Consider the following 21,461-nt stretch of genomic DNA (forward strand, 5'->3'; position numbering starts at 1 on the left):
TTAACGCGTTAAAAATAAGACTTTAATAAGTGTTAATAATGGACAATGAGTTGGGAAAAATAAAAATTAAACAAAGGAGTAAAAATAAAAGAAATAAAAAAGCGAATAAAAAAGTACACATACCTTGCACTTAATAAGTCCAATTTTTATATTTATAATTGTTTTGATTTTGTTTTAGTTTTAGTTTTTTTTTTTTTTGTGGTTATATGAAGTAATGGGAATGTGAATGATGTCCAGATTCAGATTTGGAAAACAATGCAAATGCAAATGAAATATGTTGATGAGGTGCGCAAAAATTAATCAAACAATTGTTCGTTGATGTTGTTGTTTTAGTGTTTATACCAACACACCCACACACACATACACATACACGGACACACACACACACACACACACCGTACTTGAGTGTATGCGTGTTTATCCTCATGGGTTAGTGTTTGAGTGTTGTAAAATGTTTGGGTTTGTTAATTTAATGAGTATTATGTTCATTTAAGCGTTAAATATGATAAAAAAAAAACATATTTTATATATGCATTTAGTGTTTGTTTGTTTTTTATGCCGCTCTTTTGCATTGTTAATGGCTTCCATTTGCGTTGCTTTGCTCGCGTTTTTTTATATCATTTTTTATCTTAATTTTTGTCTTTAAACAATAGTTTCTTGCTTTTATTTATTTTTTTGGTACTTTGGCTGCAGTTGTATATTTATTTAATTTTTTTCTTTGCTGTCGTTGACTTTTTTCAGAGTGCTAGAAGCACGGCCTCTGATATATCGTAGCTATATAGTTTTTGATTATTGATTATATAGTTGCGAGTTTTTGATTTGATTGATTGATTGATTGGTTGGTTGGTGGGTTGGTTTTTGTGTACATAAAATAAAATAAGAGAAAAAGAAAGAAAAAAAGAACAAAATCGCATTGAAGTATAACACATTGTAATAATAAATTTGTTGTTGTTTAAAGAAATGAAACAAATAATGTATACATACATATATATGTACATATATATAATATACTTCAGTATGGTAAAATGTTAAGGTGTTCTTTTCTGTTTTTGATTTTTTTTTTGTTTTGAGCACTGAGGAGAACTGTACATAACCCAAAGCAATAACAATAAAGCCAAAACGGAAATTATACATATTTGTGTATGGAAAATAGTGAAATATAATAAATACAATCAAATAAATGCTGTATAAATTGATGTAAATAAATGCACAAATTGTAAATTAAAACTAAGCTAAACAGAATTAAAATATGAGTTACAAAAATACATATTAAATCAAAAATATAAATATATATGGGCTAAATCGTATAAATATATATGCTTAAACGAAAACTACGAGAAAAATACTCGAAATTATAAACTAAAATATGGTTAGGGCTGATGTGCTTTTGTTTAAATAGTATTTTTGTATATTTGTTGTCTCGAAAGTAGTGTGTTATTTTGAGTTTAGTAGCTGGCGCGACGTTGTTCAACACTAAAAAAAAATGTCAAATAAGAAACAAAATGGAAACGAAACAGCAACTGCAACAACGCAGCGCCGCTCGCTGACTACGCAACAAAAGAGAAAGGGAGAGTTTAAGAGAAACAGAGAGAGAGAGAGAGAGAGCGAGTACTAGAATGTAGAGAGAGTCTAAAAACAAACGAGAGCGCGTTACACTAAAAGAGAAGTTACTTAAAACAGACGAGTAGCGAGTAGCGAGTAGCAATAGTTATAAATTTAAGATAGTCATAGAAACAGAGAGAGAGAGAGCAGAGATAAAGTTAGTTCAACTGTATTTGTTTTTTTTACCTAATTTCTTTGGTCTCCAGCAGGGATGAGGTGTTCACATCGTTCACCGCATTTATCATCGATGTGGGCGAGAAGGGCAGATGATACATGGAGGCCGCATCCAGCGTATAAGCATCGCTACTCTTAATCAACAGCTCGTTCTTCAGCTCCATAAACTGTTGATGCGGATTGTGACCAAATTGATGCTGTTGCAGCAATTGCTGCGATTGCTGTTGCTGCTGTTGTTGTTGCTGGTGTTGCTGGTGATGTTGCTGCTGTGTTTGGGCATCCAAAGCATTTGCATTTAACGTTGGCTGCGCACTCGCATGCGTTGTGAATGTATATTGTGGCGTTGCCGTCGCACTCATCGTATACGGACACAGATCCCCCAATTCCGTTGGCTCCAGTTTCGGCTGGAAGCTCTGCAGGCCATCGGGTGTCAGTATCTGATAGCTTTGCACGGTGCCAATGACATGTTGTTGTTGTTGTTGTTGCTGTTGCTGCTGTTGTTGGTCGTTGGGCAGTGTGGGTGTTGCCGCTGCTGTCGAACTCAGATATGTCACATTGTCCAGCTCGTAGTGTGTCGGCTGCGTTTGTGCCTGACTGCTGACAACCTGTTGTTGCTGCTGCTGCTGCTGCTGTTGTTGCTGTTGCAGTTGCTGCTGTGTTGTTGTCGTCTGATAGCTGGTTGTTTGTGTTCGTTGCGGCGCTGGCGCTGTTGTGTATATTGTCTGTGTGCCATCGAGTTGCAGTGGCACCAAATTGCCCGCCTGATCCTGTATCATGATGCTCTGACCGTGCAACTGTTGCTGCAACAGCGCCTGTTGCAACTCCAACTGATTCGAGTAGATGAGCGTCGTTGTTGTCGGCTGAGCTGTTTGTTGTTGTGCCGCTGTCGCTTGGCCGCCGCGTTGCAGCTGCGCCATCGAACTGCTGGCGCCAGGATTGGCCAAGGCCAGTTGTGCACCACCTGGCAATATCATGCCACTAAAGTCGAGCGAAGGCAACGTTTGCAATTGTTGTTGATGCTGCGGCGTTGCAGTTGCGGGTTGCTGCTGCTGCAACTGTTGCTGTTGTTGTTGCTGCTGCTGCTGTTGCTGTTGCTCCACATCGGCATTTTGCACCTCGTCCAACACACTATCGATTTGGGCTAGTCGCTTTTTCGCTGGAGTCGCCGCCGCATCGCCCGCCTTCAGTTTGCGCACGCGGGGTGTTCGAGAAGTTCGCGGCCTTTTGGCGGCCGGTGTTGTTGTGCCCGTTGTTTCCGCTTTTTGTGGCGTACTCGACGCCGAACTGGGCGGCATGGGCACATCGCCATGCTTATCCTTTTTGTGCATTTTCATTTTGTCGGGTCGCGAGAACTCCTTGTTGCAAATGGGGCAGGCGAATATCTTGCGATTCTGACCCTCATGGAAGAGATACGCGTGCCGCTGGAAGCTGTACTTGTTCTTGAACGTCTTGAAAATATCGTTCTTGGCACAGACGAGACAATAGGCAATGCCATCGATGATGTGCTCGTAGCGTGCAATATCCAATCCACGCACACTCATCTTCTCCAGATATTCACCCTGCTCGTCCTCGGCAACGACGCGCGTTTTGCGTTTCCTTTTCTGTTTCGCTGCTGCCGCTTTTGACAACATGCCTGGCATTGCATCATTGATGCCCTGATTATGTTGCTGCTGCTGTTGATGTTGCTGCTGCTGTTGTTGTTGCTGCTGCTGCTGTTGGTGTTGGTGTTGGTCGTCGTGGCTGGTTATGGTGTAGCTGGTTGTGCCAGCTGCCTGTTCGGCTGCCTCTGCCTCCACCTCGGCTTTGATCACCTGATATTCCTCGAAATCGTGGTCGTCATGCTCGAGACTCTGCTCCTCGTATTTCACCCGCAGTCCACTCTCCTCCTCCTCATCCTCCTCGAGCAACTCCTCATCCTCGCCCACATGCTGTGGCTCATACTTGATGATGTCAGCGGCAACAGCACTGCTTCCATTGCTGAGACAATCACTGCTGCCATTCTCACTTTTGAGCACATGATATTCCTCGTAGGTGCTGCCATCGAACTCAATGATTGTGCCATCTGTGTTGACCAATGCTGTTGTCGTTGTTGTTGTTGCCGTCGCTGTAGCCGTTGCAGCAGCAATATCATTGCTGATGGGTGTTGCTGCTGCGGCGCTAACCGCCGTCGCTGGCATACCACCATTATAATTCTCAAAGACTATTGTTGTCGGCGTCTGGCCGTCCTCTCCAGTTGTAGTTATATAATGATATTGGGGTTGTTGCTGCTGCTGCTGTTGTTGTTGTTGTTGCTGCTGCTGATCCGTTGCTCCATTTGTGTTGGCGTTCGTGTGCAGGATGGAGGACGAACTAATAGTTGTGACCACATTGTCTTTTGTTTATATTGATTGGAAAGTACATATTCGAGTTTGGTTCAATATATATAAAAGATGTGTTTGAATGTAATATTTGCATAAATAATCAATAAATCAATTCGAAATCGTAATTCAACAATTCACTCAAAAATCAAAGAAATGCTGTGCAAAATGTATATATATATATATATATATTTATTTATATATATATATATATTAATGTTAGCTACACGAAATCATCAAAGACTATACAGTCTCTATATAGATAGAGCTGTCTGCTACGATTACAAAGTTATAGAATAATATAATAAAAATGGTGAGTGAATTGGTTTTTTTGTATTTAATATTCGTTTGTCGCTTGATTTTGTGTCTTTACTTAATTGCTACGAATTATGTAAGTATATATGTTTTCATACAGTTGCAAATCGTAAAAAAAGACTTGATACTAATTAAAAAATAAAACTCTAGAAATTAATAAAAAAAATAACATACATTTTACAGATGTTTACAAAACAGTATCCAATTTAATAATAGCTAATAATAATAATTGCAAAATGTTAAAAATTCAATTAAGCTGTTCACAAAGGATATCAACTTAAAATTCGATTGTGATCAGCTGAAGTAACTTAAAAGCTAAGCTAAAAATCAATTTAAATAAATATAACAACTAAATACATACGCTAAGTAAAATAAAATAGAAATAGCAAAAATAAATAAGTTTTGAGCCTTTTTGTCAAATGCGCCTTGCACAATTATTGATAATCATCAGTCATCAGTCATAATATGCATATATATATCGTAAATATATTCAATGTTTTGCTTGGGCCTAATTTGTGCATTTATTTATATGTTTCAGTATTTATTATAATTCGGTATCTGTTGGCATTTATGTACATATATTAAAAAAAGAAATGAGACAGCAAGAAAAATATGCTCAGCAAAGAGTTTGGTTTGGTTTTTTTGTATTATTATTTTCTTTTATGTACGAGTTATTTGAAGTGTAAACGAACTGATAAGCGATTTGTTATTGGGTTGAGATGCATTATTGTAGATCCTTTTTTTTTTTTTTTGTGGCACATTGATTTTTGAACAGGTGTCGTGTGGATGAAATCGGTTTGCGACTGAATTTTTGTTTGTTTTTGATTTATATCAATTTTCTTTTAATTCAAAACAAAACACCGCAAATGGAGGACCAGCACAATTTTTTAATTGAACATAAACATATATAATAAAAAAATAAATCAAATTTGAATGGAATTTCACTTTATTTCATCTTCTTGTGGTTGTTGTTAGCTGCAGTTTGATTTGGCACAAAAATTGTTAGAAATGAACAGAAAAACATAAATCAAATAAACGAAACAATTGTCTACAAAATGGTATTGAGATGCTTGATAATAATGCGATGAGAGTCGAGCGCTTAATTGTTGTTGTTAAATACAATATGAAAACAATAAACAAATAAACGAAATTAGTTGTTAGTGATTGAGTGAGTAGCTAATCAATTAAAAAAGAGGAAAACCAACAAAAAAAACGAGCACAAAATCGAAAGCAAATATACAACTACCAAAAAAAACGACAAACAAATTTGATAAAGGAGTCAAAACTTACCAGCAACATGTTGCTGCTGCTGCTGCTGATGTTGGTGTTGCTGTTGCGGACTACTGTTGCTGCTGGCAACAGCAGCGGCCGTTGTTTGATATGTGGCCGTTGCTGTTGTTGTTGCCTGACCATTTGCATCACAGAGTATTTCGTTTTGCAGCTGATAGACATTGCCATCGGTGCTGGTATATTGTTGTTGCTGTTGTTGTTGTTGCTGTGGAATGCCATTTAGTGTATTCGCCGCTGGCAACATGTTGATGCAGACAATTTTTTGTTGTTGCTGCTGACTAGATGATGATGATGATGTTGTTGTTGTTGTTGCTGCTGCTGCAGTTGCTGCTGCACTTGCGCTTTGCTGTTGACTTAGTTTTGGTATCTTTCCCTCAAATTTGCGCGATTGTTGCATAAATTGCAGCTGGGGCTGTTGTTGTTGTTGCTGTTGTTGTTCGGTGAGTCTGCGTTTGGCATCTGTAAAAATTCGTTGGAAATTTTGTATTACATGTGCAAAAATAAAGTGTTGGGATTTGTTGTTGATTTTGTTGTTGTTGTTGCCATCCGATGTTGGTTGACGTAGTTGTTATATGATGGCATGTTAGCGTTGGGAATTATTGAAGCGACATACACAGGACACACACACACACACACATATACGCATATACATATATATATATAGTTATATATATAGGAGCAGTATATGTATAGGCAAAGCGAACGAAGGAACGAAGCGAAGCGAAGCTCAACTGAAACTGAAGCCCAACCAAGAAACGAAATTTGCGCCTCTTTTTCTTTTTTTTTGGTTCTTTTTTTGCAAGTATTTTTAGTAAAACAGTTTTGGTTTTTGGTTAGTTTTTAGCATATAGTTATTTTTCTTTATATATATATATATAGCGTGCTCTCATATATTTTTTTTTGTCAGGCGCTTACAAAATAGGACACAGCTTTTCACGACTTATAAAACACGAAAAAGAAACTAAAAGACGACGACGACGTTGACGTTGACACACCAATAAGAGCGACTATATAGGAAAATGTGGGGATTTTTTGTGACATAAAATTTTGGGGGTTTTCTTTTAATGTTAGTTAACAGTGGGTGGAGGGAATAGAGATAGCTGTGGAAGGGCTGGATGGATGGATGGGTGGGTGGGTGGCAATTAGGTGTGACTGTGATTCTTATGTGACTATGCTAGTTGTAGTGACTGTGGCGTTGTTGTTGTTGTTGCAATGATTATTGTTGCTGTTGCTGCTGTTGCTAATGTTGCTGCTGCAGTTGTTGCTGCTGCTGATGCTGCTGTTGCTGCTGTTGCGCTCACCTGCGCCAACGTGACTGCTGCTGCTGCTATCAGCGATTGCTGCTGCTGATGCTGCTGCTGTTGCAGCAACTGTTGCTGCTGCTGCTGCGGTCGGCGAATCAGTTGTTGATGTGTCCTTTTTTCGTCTCGCCGGCGTTTTGCGGGGCGTTGAATTCGCTTTGTTGCGCGAACCGCCTCCTCGCGCTCCCCGTGATGTCGACGAAGTGGATGTGGAGGATGCTGGCGATATGGAGCGATCATCTTTATTACGACTACGACCACGACTGCTGTTCCTGGAGCTGGTACGTCGCTGGCTCGCCAGCCAATCATCATCGTAGTCAGCATCATATTTGCGCTTATGTTTGCGCCGCTTAAAATCCTCCTCCTCATCATCATCTTCTATGCCAGCAGAGAGAGAGCGAGAGGGGGAGAGAGAGAGCAAGATAATAAGCAAAAGCTGTTTTGAGTCATTTAGACTGTGTCTCACCAGTGCCATCGTCCATGTATTCGAGCAGCTCCTGCTTCGTTTTAAAATCCGCCGGACTCTGCAGACTCATCGTGTCCTCGGGCACAAAATCGGCCTCCTCTTCAGTCAGGGTGAGGACGCTCTCCTTTAGCATGGCCTTGACATCGTCGGGCACATTGGGATTCTGTTGGATTTCATCCAAATCCAAATCAGGATTGCGCTCCTTGAAGCTCTTCGCCTTGGTGGGATTGCATTGCTTCTTCATTCTGAGCGAGAGAGAAGAGATTGGGGGGGGAAGAAAGAGTTGCAAGAGATTGTTAATATTTAAACCCATTGTTTTTTTTTGTGCTATTTGAAAACCCACTTCTTATCACACAGCAGCACATCGAGATGTGGGGGCAGAGGCGCCGCTGTTGGCACCGCATTGCTCGCATCCTCGGGATGACGGCCGAGATCGCGTCCCTCGAGCCAGGCCTCGTAGCGTTCGCTTTGGAAACGCTTCACGAATGTGTCCATTGAGATTTTGACCATGTCATTGCTGCAGGTACATTGCGTGGCACGCTTGCCGTACTCAATCCAGCGTTCCATTGCAAAATTTGTGGACTCGGCACAGTTGAAGCCATGATTGAAGCCAGCATGATAGCCAAACGGGAACGTTATCATTATCTCTCCCGATTCCTGTGTGATCTGTGTGTTGTGTTCAAAAGAGTTAAGTATGAGGCGATCGACTTGATTTTGGTGCCGATTTCGAATTGAGTTCCTCTTTGTAAGGGAATGTGAAGTAGCTTTTCAGGTTCCATTTAGAAATTTTAGTTATATTAGTAGTATATATAGAATTTACGCAAATTCTGAGAATCAATTTACAAGGTTTTATTTATGCAATAAACAGTCATTATTTAATTACTGTTAAACCTAACACATAATCAAAAGTGGTCCCTTTTGAAAGCAAATCCAGCTTGGCAAAGAAAACCAATTTGTAGTCACAGCTAATCAGCTATATAAAAAAGTGGAAGCAGCATTAAAAATTGCAGTCAACATTTTTGTACTTCCCCAAAGAGGTTTCAATTTCGACGACACTTTATAGATAAAATCTAATTCACCATCAATTATTACCTTGCTGACGGGCACATTGTGCTGTTTAAGTATCTGTGGCGATATTAATGTCATTTTATGACGCAAATACGCATTGCAATTCTTATAGCTGGCCGGAAAATACTGATTGGCGATCTTCTCCAGCCGTCTGCCATATTCGGGCGGGACAACGTACCACGTTTTGGGCGCACCAAAGTGCAAATAGTTAATTGAATACAAGTCCATGTCCTCTGTGTGCCAGGCGAATGTCGTTTTCCACATGCCAAAATACAAATATGCCGTATTAACACCATCGATCTGGATATTATAGTCCTTGTTGACAAAATCCAAAATGCTGCCCAGTCGATTAATGTTCCAGCTCTGCGAGTGCGAGAACAACAACAAGCCATAAAATCAAATACACCAACTACATATATCTATATCCATAACGATGATGACTTACATCCTGATCGGTGTCGGTGATGCTGCCGCTGACATCGGCGCCATAAATTGGCGCCACATAGGTGATATTTTTCCAGTATTTACGCTCCAGATCCTCAAAATCGAAATGTTTGGGCGTTGCATAGCGTTCGGTGCTGGCCAATTCGCTAAATTGTTTAACCGTCAACGGTTTCTTTTGTATATTGATTTGCTGATAACAGCCCTGTTTGCCGGTGACCACCTGACAAATTGGTGCCGGTATTGTCACATTTAATGCATCCAAATCTGCATAGCCACTGCGACGTGGCACCCATTCGGCTGGCGGTACAACTTTGGCCAGTCCGGCCTTGTGGGCACCCTGCGATTCCATATAGGCAACATATTTGGGAAAGTCCTTGAACTCATCCCAGCTGGGACGGAATACCATAATGCGCGGTATATCAGACATTTTTATTCACATTCGCTTATCTATAATTGCTAAAGAGAAAGAGAGAGAAGGGGAGATTGTGATAGAGAGAGCGAGCGAGAGAGGGAGTGCACAAATGCCGCTTAACAAACAGCAGCAGCGATCGGAGAGCGATCAGCGCAGATGCTCAGCACTAACTCTAAGACTCTTTCTTTTTTGGTTTTTGTGGCATGAATGCGTGCCGTGCCCCTACTCCTGCTGCCGTTGTTGTTGCTAAGGCAAATAGCAGTTGAGGTACGAGGAACAGCTGCAACTTTTATATTCGAGCGCCCTTTTTCAATGGGACAGCCAACAACACAAGAACACAACAACAGCAGGCAGGCAGGCAGGGCTCAGGCCAAGGCAGGCAGTCGCTAGAGGCTGGCAGGATATGCAGTCCAGAGGCAGTTGCTGACACTGCCCCTTCTGCCACTGCTGCTGCTTCAGTTGTTGTTGTTGTTGTTGCGCAGCCAGTTTTTATGGTTCGACGCAGAAAGGTGCATTGATCTTATATTTTGATTAGCTTACATCTATTTTTATTGTTTTCTTCATATATTCTTATATTATATATTTAATTCGTTTAATTTTCCTTTGTATTGCGCTGAAAAGCTGTTGAATTTGGTTAAAATATTGTAGTAGTTCAAAAATGTTGTTAAATTTTGTTGATAGCCGCCAGAAAAGATCTTTGATTAGTTGTTCATTGACATAAACTATAGGCTTATTTTAACTAATATTTATTTTTCTTACTTTTGTATTATTAAAATATAATGTGATTAGTACTTAAACTAAAAGACTAACAGCTTTCAGCTAAATAGTAATTAATCTTAGAAATCATTTAAGAATTCTTATTGAGAGCTCAATGAATACACGAGCCTTTCAAGATAAGTATTTCTCATTCCTTCTTTACTGCAATTGTTATATTTAGTTCATAAAAATTGTGATAAATTCAACATCAAATTTTTAATTCATATTGTTTAATTATTTATAAAAAACTATAATAATTTTAACAAATGTCAATATTCGAACTTAAGACTGAGTCTTTAGCTGCAATTAAGATCTGTATTCTGTTGTACCTGTGTACATAGTCTAATCTTAATTATGCTTAATAAACCAAACTTCAATTAAGAAATAATATCTTTTGATTAGCTAATTTTATTGCTGATAAAATATTTATTATACCTAGTACATCTCTTTAGTTCACCTGGCTCTCCTTTGCAATTCCAAAATATTCAAATGAGCTCCTTTTTGAAAATATCTCATCGGCACGTAGGCCAAAAATATGTAATATTTTCATTGAGTCGCTTTCTGGGTTATTTGCGATACATACATACAGACATATATATATTGTATGTACACACAAATTGTGTATAGAAAACTTGATGTTGAATAAAATGAATCAGTCGAGGCAAATAAAATAGATACAGTTACAGATAATTGTGGATAGGTGAATTTAATGCTAATTGTTGGTATTCAAATGGTGAGCGCAAGAGTCAAACTAATCCCTTCAGCTGCACATACATACGAAAAACATAAAAAAGGACACCAATTAAAATGGCGCAGAGCAAAAAGGATACGCTGTGAAAAAAACACGCCCAATAAGAATACAAAAGGAAAACCAATCGTACAAACCTTTTTATTTTGTATGTGAAAACTTTCAAAATGTTTAGCAAAATTGATGATGAACAAATAAACAAATTGTAAGTTTGCGACGATAAACAGGACGACGACAGAGCAGCAGGAACAAGGACGACAAACGACAAAACGATGATGAGGACGACAACGCCGTGCGAGACATGCGAGCAAACTACATGGAAGAAAATTTACGCAATTTTGGGTCTACGCAGAAAACTGTACCACCACCCGACGAGAGACGAAGGCAACAACGACGAGAGACGATGACGATGACGACGAGGAATAGGAACGAGTGCGCGCCATGAGCGCAAGCGAGACAGAAGCATTGCGGCCAGGACGACAAACAGGACGAGACCCCAAATGTAACGAGTAAAACGAAGAGGAACAGAGCGCGAGAGAGAGAGAAAAAGAGAGCGCAACTGCCATATATATTATATATATATATTTGTGTGTGTGTGTGTGTGCCATTTGGTTTATATGTATAAGTAATATGCATTGTGTATGTTGGAGAAAAAAAAGTTGAAAATTCTTTCTTTTTTTTGTTTTTGACTCACTTGTGTGCGCTGCTTCGTTGCGTTTTCGTCTACTCTTTTTGCTGTTGTTGTTTTAATCCCAAAGTTTTTTTATGTTTTATTTTGCCAGTTTATTGCACATTTTGCTTTGTGTTTTGTATTTATCGCTCTTTGGTAATGCAAAAAAGCCTTTCTTTTGTTGTTCACTTTTTTGTGGGCTACACTTTTTTTAGCTTTTGCTTTTTTCAATTTTTATTATTTTATTTTTTGCTTAAGCGCGCGCTCTCCTTTTTCTTTTAGTATTATGCTCTTTTGGCTCTTTCTCTTTTTTTCTTTTTTGCTCGCTATTTTTTGCACAATTGCACAATTTGTTGTTGTTTATTTGACACACAAGAATTCATTCGATTTGTTATTGTTGCTGTTGATTGTGGAATATTAATACAAAAATGTTGTCCTGCAACATTTGCTGAGTCAGTTTTTGAAGAGACCGGCTGCTGGGGCTGCTGGGTGTGTGAAGGGGGGCGGAGCAGCACTCAATAGAAAATGTGAAGATGAAGATGATGATGTTGTTGTTGTTGTTGCTTGATATATTTATGTTTGTATATATATACATATATAACATTTATTTGCTGCTAATAAACACACACACGGCAACGAGCGCGGATGTCATCAGCAACATGTTCTGAGCTGTCGGAGCTGCGAGCGTAAACTGAAACGACAACGACGAAGCCTGGCGAGGACGAAACAGCGCTGCTGCTGCTGCTGCAGCGAAGCGGAGCCGACAGCGACGCCAACTGCGACGCAAACAGGCAGCAGCGAATAAACACACACACAGAGCGAGAAACACAAGCAGACATAGAGCGTTGTCCTTTTAATGCGAATGACGGGGCCAAAGCGTAATGTGCAAAAGGAAAGGAAAACCAAGTGAGCGAGAAGAGAGAACGAGAGCACAAACAAGTTTGACAGGACGAACGACAATGAATGATATACAAATATAAATGTACACACATCTATACAGATATATATATATGTGTGTGTGTGTGTGTGTGTGGAAAATGCGAATGGAGGAAAAGCGGCAGTTGTTTCTTTGCGAACAATAGATTTTATTTGGTGAGCAATAATAATGCCAAAAACGAGCTGCAGCAAATGCAAAATTTGCCATGCTTCAAGCGTTCTCTCTCTCCTTCTCTCTATCTCACTCTCGCTCTCTCTAGCTAGTTAGCTAAGCAGGAGCAGGAGTGCGAGTTGAATCCGTGCCTGGCTTACAAATAATTACGCTTTGTTTTTAGCCCTTGCATTTAGCGTGAGATTTACGTGCGAGGTTTAACATTAAGCTGGGTGAACTGCTTTCCCTCGATATCGATCACTTGCAACTCATGTAAATACACACACACAGACAGAGAGAGAGAGAGAGAGAGAGGGAGAGAGAGTTTCTCAACTGCTACTTGAGTGGTTTCCATTGCCACTTTCAAAATACATTTTTAAGTTTCCGGGAACAACGAAAATCATTTCTATTTTAAAACGTCAAATCGCAGCTCTTAAGTAGCTGGCGATGTTGCTGATGTTGTTCTTGCTGTTGCTGTTGATGTGGGGCTCAATTACACACAGGTTTCAATTGCGTTTTGGATACTTCCTTTTCGAACTGTCGCTGAACATAATGCTTGACAGCTAAGTTGAAGGAAGACGACCTCAAGCATGAATATCAGTTAAATATAATTTTAAGAATTTGATTTGAAGCATTCATGAGTTCAAGAATCGATCAAGGAGACATGGCTTTTGGGAATCGTTGAATTCTTGACAAAGTCAGGTCAGTGGAAAGTGCAATGTTTTCTAGAATTTCAATTAAAATTTTGAGAAAAAAACACTTTATCCATTTATTCTGAATCTAGAGAAAAAACCACAACTAAAATGCACTCAGCAACAATAATTGGTTCAGATTTGACTAAATTACGATTGTTTTGAAATCTGAAAAGGACATTTTAAGGCTTCTGCAGAATGTTGCTCATGATGAGGAGAAATTTATGTAAGTTTGAAGTCATAGAAATGAATATTGAGGTTATTAACAGTTTGTAAAATAGAAACCAAAGCACATTTCACAAGCACGCATTTAAAAAGATGCAATAAATTCTTCTTTTCCATAAGGACCCTCCTCAAACCGCAGCAAACAACAAAGCCATTCCAAACCTACTCGATTTCCTTTTTTAATTAAATTAAAGCTGACCACAAATACAACAAAAAATATACACTGTGTACACAGAAGATCTACTGAACAGCTGAAGGTAATTGAAAATATGCAGAAAGTGTCAGAACAACTTTCGAGCAACTTTGCACAACTTGCCTAACAAGATGTAATCCCCACCAAATTAAAAAAAAAAACAGGGCAAAAACACAAAAGTGTTGTAAATATAGAGAATTTAAGCAGACGCAGCGCAAAAAGCGAAACCAAACTAATTACAAGAAGAATGAGACAAAAGACGAGAGAAACATGGGAGAGCATGGGGAATATATAATTTACAACATGTCATTAGCTGGGCAACGCCTATGGTATGTGTGGCATGGGTGATAGGACGACAGGAAAAGAGGACGAGGCAGCAGGAGAAACGAGGCAATGAGGCAACGGCAGGATCAAAGCGTGACGCGAGAGGCCGTGCGCGCACAGGACCAAAAACTGACTGCGAGGCGTAAAACAGGAGCTGAAGTGCACTTTCCGTCTATGTGTGTGTGTGTGTTGTTGGGGAGCCGGATCCTGCGCGCAGCGAAAACTTGTTTTTTCTCAAAAGTAGCTCAAGCGTAACAACATCGAGTGTATGAGCGAGAGAGAGAGAGAGCAAGCGTCGCAGCGAGCTTGGGCAAAAGCGACGAGAATGACCAGGCGGCGACGGCGGCGTCAACTTCCGGACAGGACCAAAGGCAAACACATACACACACACACACACACACACACACACTCTTACATGCGTTGTGTACACAATGTGGTCATTGACTGAACGGTAAAAAGCGAAAACAGGAACACAAAAACAGCGCCGGCAGCAGCAGCAGCAGCAACAACAACAATTCATAGTGATGACGTTGTTTTGCGTCCTGTCGGCTGCGCAGTCGTTGCGAGCAGAGCGCCGAAAGCGCGTAGAGACTGCCATAATGTGCGTCCCCTTTTTAACATAAGCATAGCGTGTGCTTGTATGTGTGTGACAGTGTGTCTGTGTGTGTATTTGTGTGTTTGTCTCGTGTGTGATTCACGCAGCATATTTTCTAATACAATTTCAGTTTTCTCATAAAATTTCAATTCGCCAATGGCCTCAGCTGCTGCTGCTACAACTACAACAACAGCAGCAAGCATTATTTATTATTCTATATCCTTTTGTGGCAGCTTACAGGCGGCACACGCGTCATACAACATACAAAAAGCAAAGCGCGCGTCCCCTTTTTATTTTTATTTTACTTTTTCCTTTCAAGTTTCCCTTTTGTTATCTCAATTGCACAACTGTGTTGTATTTATTTTTTTTTCTGCTTTTATTTTGCTTTGCAGTTGCCGCCGCTCGTTCGTTCGTTACATTTTCGTAGTATATCCTTTTTTTTTGGCTTGGCTTAAGCATATTTTATGTTGCTAGTTATTGTTCTTCCTGGATCGTCATTGTAGTTTTCTGCTTCTTCTTCTTGTTGTTGTAGAAGCTTTCGTTGCTGCTTTCTACGCTGTTTCTTGTTTTCGTACTTGCGCACTCGCAATTGCAATGGCGCTCTCTCTCTCACACACACACACACACACATGGTCTCTCTGCTGCTATTGCGCCCAGCTGCCGCCTGCCTGCCAATCTAATTAATTCTCTTTTGCTGTTTGCTATTCCGTTTTGTTGCCGTTGTCCGCCATTGTGTTTTCGCCTGCGAAAAATATTATAGTGTCGTCTGGCTGTTGTTTAGTCTCTGCCACTGCCTCTGTCGGCGCTTGCCGTTTCTGTTTCTCTAATGCTCTTGTTGTTGTTGTTGTTGCTGCGCTTGCTCTTCTTCTTGTCTACGCACGTATGCCGCCTGCTTGCATTGATTTTACTTCTTTTTTTTTGGTCAGCTGCGTCGCCATTTTGAAAGCGCTGAGCAAAAAAAAATGAGTAGGCGAAAAAAAGCGAAAATATATATTTTCAAGTTAAAGGGACGCGCGTGTTCAAGTGGCAACCAGACCGGAAAACAGGCACTTCTTGGATCCTACGCAGGCATTTCCCTTCTTGTTTTTGTGATTTTTTTTCCTTTTTTGCTTTTTACACATGCTCCAATTACACAATTTTCGCAAATAACTTGTGAAATGGGGCCAAAACATATCAAGGACTTCGAGGCCAGCTCGATTTCAGTTCACATTCAAGATTAAGAGGAAAGGAGGAAAACAAGAGGAGAAAACGAAAATCAAAAGGAGGCAGAATAATTAATCATTATTCAAGACTGTTTTGTGGAAGGAATTCAAGGATATTGCATCATTTCAAGCAAAAATCAAATTTCCTAATGAGCGGATGTGAATTCATTCATATGGGGATGAAATTTTCTAATTGAAACGCTGAAAATGAAATGCGTTCATTAAAAAATCAAATTTCATAGGAATTTATTCATAAAGACAATCAAAAAACGAGGAAATTGAAGAGGCGACGTCATAAAAACTGGTGTCTCAGAAAAATTAACATGAAATATATTAAAAAGGCATCAATATTAACTATTGAGTAATCAGATCCTTATTTAAAACTTAACTTCAATATTAACTAATTTCCTTTTTCAAAAGGATTATTTATCTCAATACCGAAACTAAATTCAAAATAGGATTCACATATTTTAAAGTTTTCCAGAATTTTTCTAATCATGCTAAACTTTTTGCACATAAGTATGCTATAAATTAATGCATGCGTATTTTTTCTTAGTTCTACGCATTGAATAAGACGACTTTCCAAAATTACCCATTAAATTCCGAAACTCTCAACAACCCACTTAAAAATAGCAACCTGTATGACCTTCAACCCCTTTGCTATATGTATATATAATGAAAAACTTGGGTCAATGCCACAATATAACCCCAAAAAAATATACTAATTACCCTCAATCGGGCCAGGGACACACTTGCACACACACACACATGCAAACACTTGCAACCACTCGAACCGGGGCGACCTGTTGAATTAGCCGAGAAGTTTTTAGGGGGTTGTCTATAAATATATATATAAATATATAATATATATACACCTGCGATTAGGTCGGGAAATCACCACCTAGAAATAGAGACGGAGAGGCGGCAAAAATAAACAGCAAACAATGCACTATATTCTATACTACAATATATATATATATATATATTTATATATATATATATATATATATATATATTTATATATATATGTCCGGGGGTATGTTTATGTTATGCTTTATGAATGGGAGCGCGACTCTAACTACCACCAAGTCGCACTTTTGTTTTGCTTGCTGTTCCGTTTCACAATTTTTTTTTCTTTTTGGGAAAACCCCTAAAAGTGACGAAGACGTTGTGTGGATGAGTCGTCGTCATCGTCTCTGATGACACACGCCGGTGGCACATGCCAATGAACTGCAAGGTGGCTAAAAATATATATACGTATATATGTCAGTCAGTTGGTTGGTTGGTGGTGGATTGGTTAAAGCGCACATGACCAAGAGCGGAGCAGCAGCAGAGCACATGTTGGTCGGTGCCTTTAACTTTGCCTCTGTCTCTGCCGTTGACTTGGTGGTGGCTCCTGTTGAACTGTGTTTTTGGGGGGGTTATTTGCCCGGCAAAACGCAAAACGTCCTTGCACCTACAAAAGGCCGTCTCACTGTGGTTGTTGCCGTGTCTGTTGTGTTGTTGTTGTGAGCGGAACCACCCCATGCGCCATGTGCGCCCAGAGTAAAGTGCGCCAAAGTAGGTCGTGGACATGATGGTTGGTCGTGTGCCGCTGCTGCGCTGGTTGTTACTGCTGGTGGTTGCTACTGCTACTGCTACGAGACTCAGTGGTGGTTCCAAGGGTTACTACAGCACAGTTTTTGTTTATAAACATTGCGCAAAAACAGCTGATTTTTTGGCAACATCCCCATAAAATGTGTAGGGTCGGTCAGGAAAACCAAAAAATCAACCCGGCTAAAATTGAGACCAGCTGACTACAACTGGCCAAGTATAACTGCAGCAATAACAACAACAACAACACCTGCACTTTAAGTGCTTAGCCCAATGGCCCAAATGGCAAAAGGTGCAGCTGTCTGCTTGCCTTACTGCCTCAGCCTGCTCAGCCAGCCATCTGTCGACCCGTTCAAAAGGTAATGCTAATGAATGCCTTCGTGCCTCCGTGGCTCATCGGTCTACCAATCTACTGCAAGCCGGCTGCAAGTCGACTGAGTTGCCTGACTGCCTCGTTGGGCAGTGGCAGCTGCCCCGCTGTTGCATTGATTGTGTGCGGCTGAACATCTGGTTTTGCCTGCCTGCAATGGGACTTCCCCTAGATAAATGCTCGTTGATGTGGCATGCGCCAAGCACCAAAGACCAAGGACCCAAAGTGCCCAACAATGCACAGCATCTGCAGCAGTTTCTACTTTATATTTTTCCTTTTTCTATTTTCAGTTGCTATTTCTACGTGGCAGCTGATGGTCGTCGATTGATTGGCTGCGCTTGTTTTAATGTTAATATTTGAGTGAGTGTGTGCCTAGTTGTCTGTGTGTGTGTGTGTGGATTGAGACAGTTGTATGATTTGCTAGGCCTGTCACTATTTAGATTTGATTGATAGCTAGTCGAACTTTGAGTTCAATCATAAAACATTGACAAATTGATGTACTACGAAGCCTGAGACGCTTCCCAAGTCATTATTTAACTTGATTGATATACAAATATTATTTAATTAAAGTGTTATTTTGCATAGATTTGGGAGACTCAAATATATTTTTACCGGAATAAAACAAATGTATATTCTCAAAACAATACGTTTAAATGCTTAACCCTTTTTTATTATTATATTTTGATAATCGTATACGGGCTACTTTTAGCTGAAACATATTATAAACTTAATTTATCCCAACATTTTCTTTTATATAAAAACTTAAAGTAATTTTAACTTATTGCAGCTGTCATAACATCTTTTTATATATATTTTTTGGGGTATTCTCAAACAAAAATAAACCAACCCGAAATTGATTTTAACCGCAACGTCGTTTTTTGAATCTAAAGTAATTATATGCTGGTTAGGCAACACTGGCAGCTGCCTCAAATGCATCACCTGCATATGACCCCCCAGTAAAAAAGGAGCTCAGCCAGCCTGCATATGGATATCGTGCTGACAAAGTATAAAGTACAGCAACACAAACTCATCATATAAACCAGATCCGTTTGTCAGCTTTTCAGGCACAACTGTAACTCAATACGAGACGACAGGGACGAGACCCGTAGACAGCCGACGATCGCCCCAATCCTACAAAGAGAAAGGGAACAGGATCCCACAAAAAAAAAGTTTCAAATTGCGTTTCGAGCAACTTGTTTTTTTTTTTGGCCGCAAACCGGTAAGCAAGAAACAGGGCGTGGCCAGGATAAAGCGATCGTTGGGCAGAGATTACATACAAGTACAAAACTGTTACAGAATTCAAGATTTCCGCTTTCGCATAGGAAGTGCGAAAACACAAACAGCAAAGGCAATAAAAAAGAAGAAACTAAAGGAGAGCTCAAAAATCAGGAACATCCGAGTAGACACGGGAATCCTGATCGCAGCTGCGCTTTATTCATCCTGTGAAATGTTTGCGCAGGCGTACATTGAACTCTGTCTGGATCTGTGTCCCATTCGCCTTTCCATTCTGGTTCCCATTGCGTCTGCAGGTAGACAGAAAGGACTCGGAAGAAGAGCAGATGTTTGTCACAGGAGTTTATGGGCCTGGCGCTGTCTTTTTGTCGCAGGTCAGTTTGCCTTGCCTCGATCCCTATTGTTTCATGTCCTGCTGCTGCTGCCGACTCTTCTCTCCAGTTAAGGGTTGTCGTCTACTCATGTCAATAACTTTTTTTTTATTTGATATGGTATTTGGCTTTCAAACATTTGGTCGTTGTCGCTGTTTTGTTTACACGAGGTGAGTTTGTTTGTTTAGAAGAAGTCATTAACACCGCACAACTAACCCGACAGCTGTCGTCTTAAATTTCGGGGCGTGGCAATGCTGAAAATCATTGACCAACTGGCAGAAGGTGACCAAGTTGCAATGAATTATACCAAATGCAGTCTAATAGTTCTATAAATATGATGCTTTTTTCAGATATATTGTATAATTGATTTATAATTATTGAGCAAGATATGGAAGTGATGAAATTGGAGTACAATGAGTTAACTTTGGCTTAAAATTGTGTTTTCTAATTGAAATGAGGAAATATTATGAAATTTAAAATCGATTCGTTTTTGATACAGTTATGCAAGTCTCAAGTTGAAAAGAGAGAACTGAAATTGACCTTTTGAAGAGCTAATTTTAGAATGCCCAAATTAAAATGATAATTGAATAATATTTATAATACAAGTACTATAAATACAATATTATATAATTATAAATTTAATTAAGTATTAATATAGAGAAAAAAAAGATTAAAATGACATTAGCGTTGAAAAACGATTACGGCCGCTAAAAATCTATAACATCAACTGAAATTGACATTTTAAAGAGCTAATTTTAGAATGACTAGCTAAATGGATAATTAAAGAATATTTATTAATACAATGACTACCATACTTAATCAAACACGTGTGTAATATTAATAGCGAAATCAGGAATTTATCTAGAGAAAAAAACGACATGAAATTGAAATTTTAATGAGCTAATTGTAGAATGCATAGCTAAAAGGATTATTAAATAATATTTAATTATCAGTAATCATACACGTATCTATTATTTACATAGCTGATTGAATGTTCATTAGGCACATTAAGAAATTTTCTTCGAGTGTGACTGTCCATTAATTAAAAAATTATTGTTAATGTAATTTATTCTACAGCTCTTAAGACGAGGCTCAAGTGACGCATTACCCGGCAAAAAAAAAAACACAAACACATAAAAAGAGACGAGTGGGCCACAAAGAGAGGCACGAGAATTAAGCTCTAGTGGCGACTCATAGAGGTAAAATGAAAAATCGATTTTGCGAAATGTCTTTTGCAAATTAAATAATGCTACACTTAAAACTAAAGACGAAGAAGAAGAAAACTCACTCACCTTATGGAAGAAAAGTTGTTCCTTGGCTTTCTCTCTGTCTCTCTCGCTCGGTCTGTCGCTCTCCTTTAAACGCTTGCAGGCTCGTCAGGTGATATCGATACACAAATTTCGCAAGAAATTCGCAATAGTTTTTTTTTTCTTTACTCAGAACAACACAGATGCAACAACAAACGGCGTACGTGACCGAGAACAGTGTTCGTTCACAATAGAGCAGCAGCAGCAGTATGCGGTTTATTTACAATAGATTAGCTGCACACCACCTCTCTCGCTCTCTCTCTCTCTCTATCTATGTGTGCATGTGCGTATAGGTGTGTGTGTGCGTGTTTACCAAACTATTTGTTTTTGGGGTTTGCAGAATAAAAAATAACAACATCCAATGCGCTTGGCGTCTAATCAGTGTCCAGCTAAACTGAAATTGGAGGAAGGCGCATCGTCTCCAATCGGTTGTCGTTGTCCACTGGCATTTCTGTGGCTTTTGACTGCATTTGGCATTTGCACTTTACATATCACGCACATGTAAGACCACAGTTCGTCGCTATTCTCTATTCGCTTTTTCACAATTAGCAGCAAAGTTTATACACAGAAATTGCACATTTCTTTGCTAATTTTAACAAAACACATTGATAGAATTAGCGCTGTAACAGAGTCGATAACAACATACCAAAAGCATCGATAGACTAA

The 21,461-nt window shown here is 39.4% G+C and overlaps 1 protein-coding gene across 3 annotated transcripts; it reads right to left on the reverse strand.

Annotated features, from left to right (window-relative positions):
* Positions 1–377: 377 nt before the first annotated feature.
* Positions 378–21,397, reverse strand: LOC6570548 (putative uncharacterized protein DDB_G0271606). Of its 3 annotated transcripts, none has more exons than XM_032742149.2 (9): positions 20,781–21,397; positions 9,019–9,473; positions 8,598–8,936; positions 7,849–8,171; positions 7,506–7,750; positions 7,040–7,414; positions 5,739–6,197; positions 1,789–4,147; positions 392–774 (listed from the first exon to the last, which is right to left on the reverse strand). In XM_032742149.2, exons 2-9 carry the CDS (start codon positions 9,442–9,444, stop codon positions 738–740), a joined length of 4,563 nt encoding a protein of 1,520 aa, XP_032598040.1. In that variant the 5' UTR covers positions 9,445–9,473; positions 20,781–21,397; the 3' UTR covers positions 392–737. The 3 variants fall into 3 exon arrangements, with proteins under 3 accessions (XP_001996764.1, XP_032598040.1, XP_001996765.2); XM_001996729.3 differs by having other exon boundaries at positions 7,040–7,417; positions 20,781–21,085; XM_001996728.3 differs by lacking the exons at positions 7,040–7,414; positions 7,506–7,750; positions 7,849–8,171; ... (1 more) ...; positions 9,019–9,473; positions 20,781–21,397 and adding an exon at positions 11,628–11,677 and having other exon boundaries at positions 378–774.
* Between the last annotated feature and the right edge of the window lie 64 nt (positions 21,398–21,461).

The sequence above is a fragment of the Drosophila grimshawi genome, unplaced genomic scaffold (genome assembly GCF_018153295.1).
Source record: "Drosophila grimshawi isolate 15287-2541.00 unplaced genomic scaffold, ASM1815329v1 contig_1367, whole genome shotgun sequence".
Taxonomy (NCBI): Eukaryota; Metazoa; Arthropoda; class Insecta; order Diptera; family Drosophilidae; genus Drosophila; species Drosophila grimshawi.